The sequence below is a fragment of the Eumetopias jubatus genome, unplaced genomic scaffold (genome assembly GCF_037043125.1).
Source record: "Eumetopias jubatus isolate StellerSeaLion01/CBP00866 unplaced genomic scaffold, mEumJub1_p1.0 scaffold_17, whole genome shotgun sequence".
Classification (NCBI taxonomy): domain Eukaryota; kingdom Metazoa; phylum Chordata; class Mammalia; order Carnivora; family Otariidae; genus Eumetopias; species Eumetopias jubatus.
In genome coordinates, this window is record NW_028274823.1 from 13,326,603 (window position 1) to 13,340,693 (window position 14,091).

The 14,091-nt window shown below is 39.4% G+C and overlaps 1 protein-coding gene across 6 annotated transcripts in view; it reads left to right on the forward strand.

Annotated features, from left to right (window-relative positions):
• Nucleotides 1-13,168, forward strand: part of FAM204A (family with sequence similarity 204 member A) — a 38,811-nt gene extending 25,643 nt beyond the window's left edge. For 2 of the 6 annotated variants that reach the window (XM_028121812.2, XM_028121813.2), the window contains exons 7-10: nt 7,186-7,292; nt 7,638-9,835; nt 11,956-12,138; nt 12,478-13,168. In XM_028121812.2, the coding sequence (XP_027977613.2) occupies nt 7,186-7,292; nt 7,638-7,689 (159 nt within the window). In that variant the 3' untranslated portion in view covers nt 7,690-9,835; nt 11,956-12,138; nt 12,478-13,168. The remainder of the gene's footprint in view (nt 1-7,185; nt 7,293-7,637; nt 9,836-11,955; nt 12,139-12,477) is intronic. The other 4 variants (XM_088020085.1, XM_088020084.1, XM_088020086.1 and 1 more) reach the window with 4 other exon arrangements.
• Nucleotides 13,169-14,091: the final 923 nt, after the last annotated feature.

Below are 14,091 nucleotides of genomic sequence, written 5' to 3' on the forward strand. Positions count from 1 at the left end.
ATGATTGCCATTTTATTAGCAGCCAGTCATTAATTAATCTTTTTCTAATTAGCTTATAAAACTGTTGATGGCACATTATTGTAAATGTGATTTTAAGTTCAAAGCTTGTTAATAAGCTTTCTTACTTAGAAGAACAGAGATAAAGAAATTGCTGAAAACAGTACTACAGTTCTTTAAAAAAAAAACTGTCTTTCTTATGGGGACTGTGTAAAGCATCTAACAGCTTATGGTTAATTTTTTAATGCTTTTTTTCCCTTATGAATGGGATAAGTTGCTTGAATATAAATGTCTATATCCAGGAGTAATTTCAACAGTATAACATCTTTCGCCCTCGTTTGGATTACGGTAATCTACATATAATTTGAAGCCTTAATAGTCATCATTAAAACAGGTGTTATATAAACTATTTCACTGTGAAATCAAAGTTGAGTATAGGAATCAAAGTATATCTTCTTACACCTCATGGACCAAACACATATTATTTTTATAAATTGCAGGGTGTATCATATACGAGTGTATATATGGGTACACACACACAATATATATATATGATATGGGTATATATAGATATCTCTGTGCTGTGTTTGAAAAACAGGATTTGTTGGGTTATGCTTTGAAGTATAAAAACTACTTGGCTTTAACTCCTAGACAGTTGAGGTATAAAAATAAGTAATAGGTGTTTGTACATCTATACACACACAGATAGATGTAGCACACAAATGTGTAAACCTGTGAATGCACATTTTAAGATGACAAGGAAATTAGTCTGTTTCTATAACAGAAAATGACTTGATATAGAAGTTGACTGGAGAGAGCATGGCCTGTTTGCAGTCATCACAGCTTTGGCATCTCAGGTGTGACCATGGAGAGGACCCAGTCCCAATGCAGACACCCCGAATTTACTACAGCACATCGCCACATTACATTGTAGTTTGAGTGAAACATTAGCCACATCATACTCCTTATTGAAATATACTACTAATTTCATAAAACTCCTTAGCTGCGTGTGTTCTGAGCTATTTATCAATGTTAGTGCCGAGTTTTGAAAGTTCTAAAAAACACAAAGCATCATCAGTCATTGGAAGAGCTTTTTCTTACTTGCTTTTTGAACTTCCCATGTTATTTCAACTTTGGCTGTTTCTGTGCTTGTTTTTACAAAGGCATTTTATGATGCCATGCGAGAGACACTAGAAAGGGATAGCTGACAAGGAAAAAATTAAAAATTGGATAAAAAGTAAATGAATAATGTCATATTACCAAAAAGATGAGAGGCTAATTTGTGCCGACTTTTTGCTAATTTTGTTCAAGCCTCAAAATGAGGAGCTGTCACCCGTTCTGTGTAGCACTGATGACAGTGCCAATGATCCATGAAATAAGCTGCCGCTGGCTTTGTTCTGATAAGAATGAACAAATCTGCACAATGTTCAGCTCCCAGAATCTCATTTTCATACTTGCATGCAGGCTAAAAGAAATAAGCTGTTTGCAGGCTTGATTAATCAGACATTGGAGGGGTTTTTGTCTCTTTGATCTCTTTCGTCTCCTAGGTAACTTGCTTGACATTAATGTTGAGCTTGAGTAAAGACAATCAGGAATTGTCGACCAAACTGATATAAAAATTAAAGACCTTAACACTTTAAGTACTCCAGTAATGGTTCCGCTTTACTTCAGAAAACATCTGTTTTCATTTAATTAAAGAACAAAAGAGAATGGCATAAATATTTTTCATAGAGACCTATTATTCCATAAAAAGTTAAAGTATGATAATTGGTATTTTTAAATAAGTGCCTTGAAAGTGTTCAAAAGGGAAGAAAACTTCATAAATCTGTTACAAGCTAGTAATTTTGAGATGAGTAAAATATTTTATGAAATGGATACGAAGTTTACAGTTAACGCTGGATTAAGCTGTTTGTATCAGATGCTTCAAATGATTGTCGGCAAACTTTAGAATGGCACAGATTTAGCAAGAAAAACCAACTTTATTTTGAAAGTTTCTTTTAAAAATCTCTACTATGTTACAAGATGTGCCATTATATCTATTTTACAACCCAATATGATTTACACATGCTAAACCTGTAAAATTGAAAGGAATTAAAAAAATGTCGCCGTGCATTTGCTTGAGGTTATGCAGACGCTTTTACAAATCTTCCAAGTGGCTGTAAAGATGAATGCCCCAAGGGTCCAGCCCGGGCCCTGCTTTTCCAACCAGCTAAAGCCCTTATCTTAAATCCAAGCAAAGTACCATTAATCTTTTTGAAAGACCTTTTATGGCTTTTAATATATCCCAAATTAGAACATTTTACACCCTTGGTTCCTGAAATATGGTGATAAAAAGCCTTTAGAGCTTAATTTTCCTTACCGCTTGCTCTGACCAATTTGCAGTTCTTTGTGATAATGTTTAGACACCTTAATTAAAATGCAGCAAAATATTGGATGTTCTATATGGAAAATGCTGATACTTTGGCTACACATACAAGAAATTCTGTATATATTTTTATTCATTTTAAACATTTTCTTTCCATATTGTGTTGCTATAGTTATCTGATGACCCGAAACTTTTTTTTTTTTTAATATGAAAACCGTTGACCAAGCTTTTGTGATGTTTACTTTGGGCATGAAGATGCATTTTTCATTTTACAGAAGTGAAAGGGAGATTCTTGTTGGCCTATATTATTTGTAATACTGAAGCATAGCACGATAATTCTTTTATCTTTGGGAACTCAGGTTAGTCATCTTGCCTGGGAAAATGAGTTTCTTCTCAACAGTCTCTTCCATAGATCTTATTATCCTTTCACATTTCCAAATATTTCTATTCTTTTTTCTTTCTCTGCAGGAATAAGTGAAACACATTTTAAGCATGTGAAGGACACAAAATTGATAATGACTTTTCATCATCATTACAAGCTAAACGATTCTTTCTGTAAAATACATAGACCAGGCTTGTTGAATGTTTATCAGTTGGGGAACATTCCATTTAACCTAACCCAAGGCAAAATACAGTTGGAAAATATACCTTTTATACGAACAGGTTGTTTGAAAGTATTACCTATGTACCCAGCCATTTATTATGTTTACTTAGTCCACAGAAATGATGAAGCCCTCTCGTGTAAATATGTGTATTAATGTTTTAACGAATTATTTTTAATAAATTTGTACTATGTCTTATGGAACATACGCTTTAAATCCTTACTCTCATGCTGATTTTGCTGGCTTGTCCTTAACGTTGCCAGAAAACTAAAAGCTTTTACTTTCTTAGGGTATGTGACCATGTTGAGATGATGAGTCCCATTTAAATCAAACACATTGAGGTACTCTTTGGCTTATCGATCCCCAATCCAGAAAACCCATGTTGGGAATTTTCAATAAGTTAAAAATGTAAGCTACCTCTTAATTTACAACAGTTTTAGAAAATAATTTTTTCGCATGCTTAATGGTACATGGCAGATATGGTTCAGACCATTTTTGTTTTATCCTCCGAGTATAGGCTCAATTTAAATATAAGATAAACTCGCCAAATGGGACTTTTGTTGGGAGGTAGACTTGGCAAAACTGTATCATATATCAGAATTTGCATTTAATACATAATACATGGGAATATAGCTAAATAGAAAAACAGTTCTACATTTTACCTTTTGGAGGGTAAGGGGCAGGGAAGATGCTAAATACTCTACAGAAATGTGGAGAGACATGGCATACATCTTTTTTATTCTTTTTCTTTTTAAATTTTTTATTGTTATGTTAATCACTATACATTACATCATTAGTTTTTGATGTAGTGTTCCATGATTCATTGTTTGTGCATAACATCCAGTGCTCCATGCAGAACGTGCCCTCTTTAATACCCATCACCAGGCTAACCCATCCTCCCACCCCCCTCCCCTCTAGAACCCCCAGTTTGTTCCTCAGAGTCCATCGTCTCTCATGGTTCGTCTCCTCCTCCGATTTCCCCCGCTTCATTCTTCCCCTCCTGCTTTTTTTTTTTTTCTTAACATGTATTGCATTATTTGCTTCAGAGGTACAGATCTGTGATTCAACAGTCTTGCACACTTCACAGCACTCACCATAGCACATACCCTCCCCAGTGTCTATCACCCAGCCACCCCATCCCTCCCACCCCTGACCCCTCCAGCAACCCTCAGTTTGTTTCCTGAGATTAAGAATTCCTCATATCAGTGAAGTCATATGATACATGTCTTTCTCTGATTGACTTATTTCGCTCAGCATAACACCCTCCAGTTCCATCCAAGTCGTTGCAAATGGCAAGATCTCATTCCTTTTGATGGCTGCATAATATTCCATTGTATATATATACACACCACATCTTTATCCATTCATCTGTTGATGGACATCTTGGCTCTTTCCACAGTTTGGCTATTGTGGACATTGCTGCTATAAACATCGGGGTGCACGTACCCCTTCGGATCCCTGCATTTGTATCTTTGTGGTAAATACCCAGTAGTGAAATTGCTGGATCGTATGTTGGCTCTATTTTCAACTTTTTGAGGAGCCTCCATACTGTTTTCCAGAGGGGTTGCACCAGCTTGCATTCCCACCAACAGTGTGGGAGGGTGCCCCTTTCTCCGCATCCCCGCCAACATCTGTCGTTTCCTGACTTGTTAATTTTAGCCATTCTGTCTGGCGTGAGGTGGTATCTCATTGAGGTTTTGATTTGGATTTCCCTGATGCCGGGCGATGCTGAGCACTTTTTCATGTGTCTGTTGGCCATTTGGATGTCTTCTTTGGAAAAATGTCTGTTCATGTCTTCTGCCCATTTCTTGATTGGATTATTTGTTCTTTGGGTGTTGAGTTTGATAAGTTCCTTATAGATTTTGGATACTAGCCGTTTATCTGATATGTTATTTGCAAATATCTTCTCCCATTCTGTTGGTTGTTTTTTGGTTTTGTGAGAGACATGGCATACATCTTAACACAGGTAGCAAGCTGGGTTTTATGACAGTGGACAGTTTATTAGGTGCATCTGCTACTCCTCTGGGAGCCCACAGCACCCCATGTTCCCAGCCGCCTTGCTTTAGGTGGAACTATATGAATAGTTGTGACCGTGTCACTTCTGGACTAAACCATTTAAGAGCCATTGTGAGACCCTCCAGCCTTCTCTTCCTCTGCTGCAGCAAACTTGAAAGTCACATGTTGAGATGCCGGTGCCACAAGATGGAGGAGAGCCCAGCCATGCCACAGCTGACTAGAAAGTGAAACAAGAAATAAAAGTTCAGACAGTGGGATTTGGGGATTTGTTTGGGAGGTACAGTTTTGGCTAGCCTAACCTGACGGGCACTGACCTGATTTTGTTGTTTATGACAAATGGATAGTTTTTCCATGGAATCCATCTTAATGATAAATTAGCCACAGAGTCTTTTTGGTTGCATTTTCTCCTTAGTTGGTGATGCTCCAGCCCTTTGATTCTTAACCTTTTCTTAGTTGACGTATCTGAACTTTTCTATGATGAAGAACTGGAAACCAAGAGACAACCAAGGGAAGGAGGCCAGTATTGAAACAGTCAAACAGTTAATGTCACTAGCAACCCCTTCTGCCTAGCCCCCAATGTGAAAATCAGCTTGGTTTTGTTCAGTGCTGTACTTCTAGCGCCCTGAACAATGCCTGGCCAAACAATGCCTTTGTGCCCTCATGATATTTACTGAGTGAATGTTGTCCTGTGAAAAGAGATGATGAAGGTAGTGGTGCGGGTCCTATTGGTGTGAATTTTGGGACTCTGAGGTCAGTCAGCTTTCTCAAGTGCACTCCTAAGTCACAATTGAGCCCTCTTTCGTCAGTGGCTTTCCTATTGGTGTTGACCAGTTCAGCATTCCGGTTTGATTGTTAGGTTGCTTCCATTCTTTATATATATTCTTACCTGGTCTGGAAAATGAAATCAATGTGTGCTGTCCTTCATAAACCTCAAGCAGTGCTTGATTCCTACTTGTTCGTTTCATCCTAAAGGAAACTGTTCTCCAGAATAAGCTGAAAGACATGTCAAGTGTGTCAGACCTCACTTTCCTAAATAGGCTTCTCATACATGTGCTCATACCCTCCCATGATGCCTCACTGTTGGCCAGCAGGTCCCTAAAACTCGGGCTTTACCACATTGACCTGACAGTGACTGCCAGCTTCTTTCTTCTCTTCCATGTCTGTTGTCCACTCATGTGCATTAGGGTGAGTCCAGGGATAGAAAGGGAAAGAAACACCAGAAGGAGATTTTTAGCCTTTGTTTTCCAACCTGGTTTCATAACAGATATTTTTGAGCTATCCATGTGGGCAGGTATTTTGAAAATCAGAGCCACTAAAACTAGAAGATCCCCCTGCTTGTCCTGGAACACTTACTGAGGAAGTTTGGCCGCCTGAGAGCTGTGTAGAGCAGAGTGTGCGAACTCGAGGTTATGGCAGAGAGGCTGAAGGGCTGGAGAAGTACAGAAACAAGGACTGTTTTAGGTTAACTTAGAGAAGACTTTGGGGTGGGGGTGGGTGGGTGGGTAGGAGGCTTTGTTTTGATCGGACCTTACAAGACTGGGGCAGATGGGTGTCAGGCCGAGCAGGAACAGAGGGGCCCACAGAGGGAACACAGGTACTGTGGTCCTCGTGCCCAGCCTTCTCGCATCTTAGCACCCCCTATATTCTTTTTTCTATCAGTGAATTAAAAGCTGTTGCCCATCATATGAAGTGCGTTTATGAAGCAGTAATTAGCTTTCCCATGTTTTATTAATCACATCTATGACTGCCAATCAGAGCTTCTGATCAGCATGAGATAACTGATGTGACCATACTGAGTTGCTATAATTCTAGCCCAGAGCAAAGAAAGTTGATGTCTCTGTCAGTCTGTGCAGCCTTATCAGGGATAAATTCCTGTTTGGCCTACTGAAATGCTGGAATAGCTGGAAGATCTTCATCGTATCCTTGTGGACCCTCAAGGGCCCTCGGTTTGGGAAGGATTTCCATCCAGGAGGCTGGTGCAACCAGGGTACAGGGTCTGTGGGAGGTAAGGGAAATATGGGCCGCATTTGTGCATTTGTTTATTTTGCTTCTTCAAGGTGGCCTGAGCATAAGAATTTCTAATTTGTAGCTACGGCTTTCATACCCACAACTTCTCAAGTATTTGTATGACTGTAATTCTTGTATTAGCTGGAATATTTCTTTTCACCTTTTTTTTTGTTTGTTTTTCTCCTTTGTAATGCGTAGCTTGGTGTAAAAATTGCCAAGGCAGTTGCCTGCCACAACTTTGTAAAAGCCAAAAAGGACGCTGAAAATTCACAGGTTGCCCGAAAAAAGAAGAAACTTGCATGGGGGTAAGTTTGGAGACGAAAAGGACACTGAAAGTTCACAGGTTGCCCGTAAAAAGAAGAAACTTGCATGGGGGTAATTCTAGGAACTTCGTAGGGATTGCAGAAATCCTGGAATACATCATATGAATCCAGTTTGTGTGTGATTGTTACTCATTTTATTCTTTGTGTCTTTGCTGCTTGTTTGTCATATTATAAATATTGGAGGCATTTCTTCATCCTTTTTGATATTTATTTTGTCATCGATGGAGTATGTGAAAATGTTTTAAGTTTATTTTACTGTGGCACTTAGTAAGCATGTTTAGGAAAGTATTTCAAAATAAATTGAGATTTCTGTGTTCTTTATTTTAGGTTTGAAGCAAAGAAGAGATGGGAAACCAAGAGCAACATGGGATATATGTAACTTGCCAGAGTTCCTCAAGACATTTGAGTCTTCACTTGGGTTTTTGCTTGAGTCTTCAACTGCTCAATTTACTGAAAAGATTTACCTGCTTATGTTAACTATGTCAGGAAACTGATAGATTGGAAAAATAAGCATAAAATTTGGGAGTTGATTATTAAATCTTTTCAGTCTTTTTCTAAAGAGTTCATTCTATTGAAGTGAATGAGATGGAGCATTCTGTTATTTGTACAAGAACTCTAAGCATACATAGCAGGAAAAAAGATAGGACTTTATTTGTTTATTTACTTATTTATTGAATCCTCCAGCATAAAATCAATTTTACTTTTCATCCATTTGATGTAGCATAGCAGTGAGTTCCTTGTTCTTTCTATCTGTACCCAGTGTAGCTGCACTTATTCTGGAATCGTGTTTTTAAGATTTGTTTATAATGGATTAGTCTTAAGTGCAAGAAAGTCTCGATACTGTCTTTACAAATGACTTTAATTATCTTAATGTTATAAAAGTAATTATTGGTTCTTTATTGGAGGCAGTAGAATTGGTATTTCATAGTCAAATAATGAAAGCAATTGATTAATTTTTGTATACCTTCAGATAAAATATTATAATTTTAAAAAGGTCAGAATGTAGTATTTGGACGATGATTTAAATTCAGTTCTGCCTGGAAATGTCTTCCTAAATATCTCTCTCAACCTTATCACTCCTTAAATTATGAGATGGTTCTAAGAAGAGAAGATGGTATAATTGTACTAGACAGTTGTTAAAACTCTGGATGATATAACTTGGAACCTTCCGAGGACATAGTTTGATTGTTTTTACTCCTCTTTCCCAGTACTTCCTTTTTCTTTCTTTCTTTTTTTTTTTTTTAAGATTTTATTTATTTGAGAGAGAGAGAGAGAGAGAGAGTACATGACCTGGAGGAAGAGCAGAGGGAGAGGGAGAGAGATCACAAGCGGTCTCTGTGCTGAGTGTGGAGCCTGACGCGGGGCTTGATCCCAGGACCCTGAGATCATGACCTGAGCCTAAATCAAGAGTCAGATGCTTAACTGACTGAGCCACCTAGGTACCCCTCCCTATTACTTCTTAAAAGATTGAATGAATTAATGACGATAAGGTGGATTGGTACCACAGGAAGTAGTTTTCATTAGATGTGTGTTTCATAGACCTAACTAGAAGTGGCTTTGAGAAATCATGTAAGAAGCTGACAAATAAGCCTGGATGTTTGGTGGTTGGACATCTCCCTGCACAGTGCTTAGCAGAGGTAAAGAGCTGCTTATCGCTGTTTTCATCAGTTCACCTCCCTTCCTCAGCCTTCGTCAGAGGTTTGCTAGCTTGCTGGTATAAACTTCCTCTGAGTTGATAATACAAACTCAGGAACATTAGAACATGAGTCATGATTATTGTTTGATTATTGTTTGATTATTATTTTGTTATTTTTAGACTTAAAATAGTAACAAAATTGTACTAATTTATGGTAGCATATTTAATGTTTTTCCTCAGTTCTGGAATAAGTAAGTAACTAGTTGCTGTTTAAGAGAACAAAAATCATATCTTGCTTCCACTTAGGTGAGAAGAGCCAGTATAGAAAAAGCAAGATTTTAGGAGATTGGGTATCTACTTAGAGAATTCATCATAAAAAGGTGTCCAGACCAAATATTGGAAAATCTTATATTTTATGATTTAATATCCCCTGTTGTGTTTACCTACAATATTTCATTTCAGACTCCTAGTAGGGGAATACAAACTTACAGTATAAGAACCTTTCCCCTAGAAAATCCACCATGGGGGAAGTATCCGCTGCACAATCCAGTGGTTTTGTCTGAAGCATTAGACATGTTATCGTGGCACAGGTGGGTAGTGTAGATATTCTCACGCACAGGGCCCGCAGGCGGACATTTCCCTGCAAGCTACGTCTCGTTTTTTTTCTTTTCCTGTATCTACTTCCTTCGAGCACTTGGTGACCCGTGCAGGCAATGCTTCGCCTCTCTGCTCATGCTGAGGCCTTGCCAGAGTGGCCTCTTGAAGGGCTGATTTGGGAGCCCGTGACCCGAAGTCCAGCCGTGGAAGCCCTTCTTCAGCCTGTCCGGTGCTGGTGGTCGTGCTGCCCTCCTCGGGGCTCTGATACAGACAGGAGCATTTTAAGCCCGTGGTAGGCATTACGGTGGGATCGAATGTAGCAGCGGACTCATTTGATAAGGGGGGCTGCATCTCCTAAGTCTTCACTTTTGGGGGGCCTGGGTTGCGAAAAGCTCCAAAATATGGTACAGCAGGTGGGGGGGGGGGCAAGGGAAGGGACTGGGGGAGAGGAAGGGACTGGTTGTCTGCGATGAACCCGGTTGGCATGTCGTTGGGACTGGATTTATTTTACCAGATTTAATTTGAAGTAGACATTTTGCTCAGTAAAGCAATAAAATGGGCACATTATTCTTAGAGCACCCATGTTGCCCAAAAAGTATAGTCATTTGTCTTCTCCATCTGCTCACAGCAAAATGAGGATTCTTTTTGGATCAGTAATAACTTCAGTTCCTGAAGCTTCGGCATGTGCATTTACTACTGCTCGAATGCCTGAATTAGACGAGGGATGTAAATGTCAGTTATTGTTAACTGAGATTAATACGTTTCAGGCCGTCATTGTGGCATTAATGTAACTGTGATTTACTGTTTCAGTACTTCAGGCTAAAACAACTTACTAAGGAACAGTAATTTTGAGCTTTATAGCACTGGTTCTGAGAAGGAAGGTTGGTAGTGCGTTCTTGTTGGGAGCCCTCAGGATGTTTCTGATTTTCAGCAGAACATTCTATTTCTTTCACCAAAAGGAGAGTTTGAATGTATAATCTCAGGTTTGCTATAATGAGTTCTGATGACAGAGTTAAATACCTTGGCCAAAACTATAAATCAGTAGTTGAACAGGTTTCTGCAACTGATCATAAATCTCAAACTCCATATTTTAAGCACATTTATTTTTTTAGAGAGACAGCTAAGAGAGGGGCAGGCCAAGGATGGGAATAAAATGTTATCTGAACTTGGAGTAATAGCCTGGAACCTCACATTTAAAATCTACTGATTTCCTTGCTACCTTTGGTCTAAAATGTTCTCTTTTCGGTATTTTAATAACCTCGCTTATTGTTTAAGCCAAGTTTGAATTTAATTCTTTTTTTTTTTTTTAAGATTTTATTTATTTGACAGAGAGATAGCACAAGTAGGCAGAGAGGCAGGCAGAGGGAGAGGGAGAAGCAGGCGTCGGCTCGATCCCAGGACCCTGGGACGATGACCTGAGCCGAAGGCAGCCATTTAACCGACTTAGCCACCCAGGCGCCCTGAATTTAATTCTTAAACTACCAAGTTTAATTTCCAAAATGTCCAAATTTCTATTTGCTTGGTAACGATACCACTTTTTTAGAAATGTTTGTTTTGCCTATACTGTAAAAAAAATATTGTATGAGGTCGATATTTAAATAAGATGCCAATTGTGTGTGTTTTTTTATGAGATAAGGTTTTGGGGAAGCAAGGTAATGTTATGTCAGACCTCATTTTGGAAAATTAACTTAGTGTGAAACCCAGTAGTCAAATTCAGAACCAACTGAAACAATTCAAGTTTTTCCATGTTGGCAGAAGTCGCTTTTATTTTTAGTATCTGGCAGAGCAACAAATGCTTTGCATGTCAATTTAGTATTTTTTCGAGCCAACTGTTTATTCATTGGCTTTAAATTTACACTCTACTAAAGTCTTAGTCCTGACTTTCATGAAACAAATAGTAATATTTGGACAAAATATGTACACAGAAATCTTTTTCCAAAACCAAATGTAGATTGGTATTCGTGACATCAGTGCCTTTTAACATGGTGATGGATCTAAAAGTACTTTGAAAGTCTAAGGCATTTAGAAACCCAGGGCAATGAATTTCAAGGAATTAATTTTTATTATGAAGTAATCAGCATCTTTCTAGGTTGTCAGATTTAAATTAGTGAGAGACTTTCTGCTAGGAAGTGGAATATATGTTAGAGTAAATTTCAATGAACTATCAAAAGATTATTTTATCAGCGTATATCTGTTCATGACCTCTGTAGCCTACTGAGACAATAAGACCCATTTTCCATTTTGAGGTTGGGATGCTCTCTGTAGATTTTGATAAAATGAGCAGAACTGCCTTCTTTAGTGTTTATAATTTTATCCCTCTTCCACACTGCTCACCTTGAAACACTCTCTCTCTCTCTCTCTCTCTCTCTCTCTCTCTCTCTCTCTCTCTCTCTCTCTCTTTCTTTCTCTCAGTGTTGGAGCTGTCATCAGCCCCGAGACTTAGTGGGGAAGTGATTTGTGACTCCAGTCAAGAACATGGTGGTATGTAGCCGACCAAGATGGCCATGAAGAGACTGAGAAAGGAGCCTCCAAACCATTGTGCTCTAGTTTTAAAATGAAGTGTGTTGTTTCTTCAACAGTATCTCCTACTCACCTGTGAGTATTCCAGATTCACTTTGCTAGAATTTCTTCAAATACAGTGGTGCCATCAGAATAGCTTCCTATAGCACTGGCTTTTGTGATCTTGATCCCCAGAACACAAGTACAGGCTTTGTTCAGGTGGCGGGGCAGAGCGGGGGTCCCGCTCCATTAAATGCCATGCAGTATGCTGTGTTTTTAGATGGGCTTGTAAAATCAAGAATTAACTAAGGGATACTTCTCTTTTTATTAGTGTTAGTAACAAAGTTTAGATTTAAGTAGAAAAGGCATAAAAATATTCATAGTAAGATGGCATTTTTTTAAAAGATTTCATTTATTTATTTATTTATTTGACAGTGAGAACAAGCAGGGGGAGCAGCAGAGGGAGAGGGAGAAGCAGCCCTCCCCGTCCCCCACTGAGCAAGGAGCCCGTCGCGGGGCTCGATTCCAGGACCCCGGGAGTATGACCTGAGCTGAACCGAGTGAACCACCCAGGTGCCCTGTGAGATGGCAGTTTTAAAACATTGAATTTGGGTACCTGCCTTTTATGTCCAGAACAAGTTTCTTAAGGAGGCACAGAATAAAAGGGAATAGAAGGAGAGAAGAGGGTAGTGCCCAAGAGAAGCCTTAGCTCCTGGGTGCTCCTCTGCCAGGTTTCTGATTGTGCCTATTCCCTGGCATTGTTCTGGAAGCCCCGGCCCTTACCTCCTCTGGGGCCCATGGAATGTCTCTTGCTGAATTGCTGCTGGGGGCCTGCCATGTGACACGTATGGAATGAGGTCATCTTTTCCCACCTCTAATTTCTGAAGGGTGTGTCTGTCCAGTTATTACTTGTTCATTGAACTTAAAGGTTTAGAAACCAGCAGCTATAGTACAAGCTGTAATTATTGATGTCTGTTTCATATTCATCTCTAAGTTCTGGCATTTGATCAAGAAGTTAATATATCACTTCATCTTCAGGCTGAATGTGCCTCTGCTATAAACATTTTATTGTTTGATGGATAGTGTATAATTATGACTGCCCAGAATAAAAAGTTTTCATTTGTAATGTGGTAATACTAGAAGAAGTAATTAAGAATGTCACAAGGAATAGTGAAACAATGAAGCCTTGGATTGCTGTGAATTCCTCCCTACATAACACCTGAGAAACGTTTACTGAGCACCTACTGTATGTCAGATAGCACACTAACTCTTGTGGTTCCACAGATGAGTCAGCACTATCTGATGGGAAATGTAGGTAACCCATGTTCTGGACAACTTGATTTTAGGTGGGATATTAGAAAATCAGTGACTTTTTCTTTTCCAAATACGAAGGAATCATCTACATGTAATAAGTAACTTAGAAAAATTGAGTCACATGGGTGGGTAGGCCTTCGCTCCCCCAGGCTGGAGTTTCCTAGCTGGGCAGCTAGCTACAGTCTCTCACTAGCTTAGTGACTGATCCATGTGTGCGCACCTCACAGGGAGTGGGGTTGACACCCTGACTTTATTTCCCCCGACTTGCTACAGAGGTGAGGGTCATTGACGGGGTTGGATTCAGGAATGAATGCAGCTGTTTTTGCACAATACTTGGTAATTTCTTAGACTATATCAACATGTCCTCTGTGTTAGAATGGCTGTATCATAGTGTCTGTCCATGTGAGGGTGACGTTAACTACTGCAACAAATAGGCCCCCAAAATATGATGACTCAACACCGTAGAAGTTTACTTCTTGGTCATGGGACAAAGGAAGTCATGTCAGTGTGGCCACTCAGAGACCCAGGCCGACGGCAACTCTCTCACCTTTCCCTAGTAACCCTGGTGTCACCATCTCAGTGAACCGGAAGGGAAAAGAGCATGGGAGGGCACTCATGGGAAGTCTGGGGCCTGGCCTGGAAGTGGAACCCATTACTTGTCATTTTGCACTGGCAGGAACTTCATTAGTTCACCACACTTAACCACAACAGAGGCTGTGAAGTGTAGACTGGCTG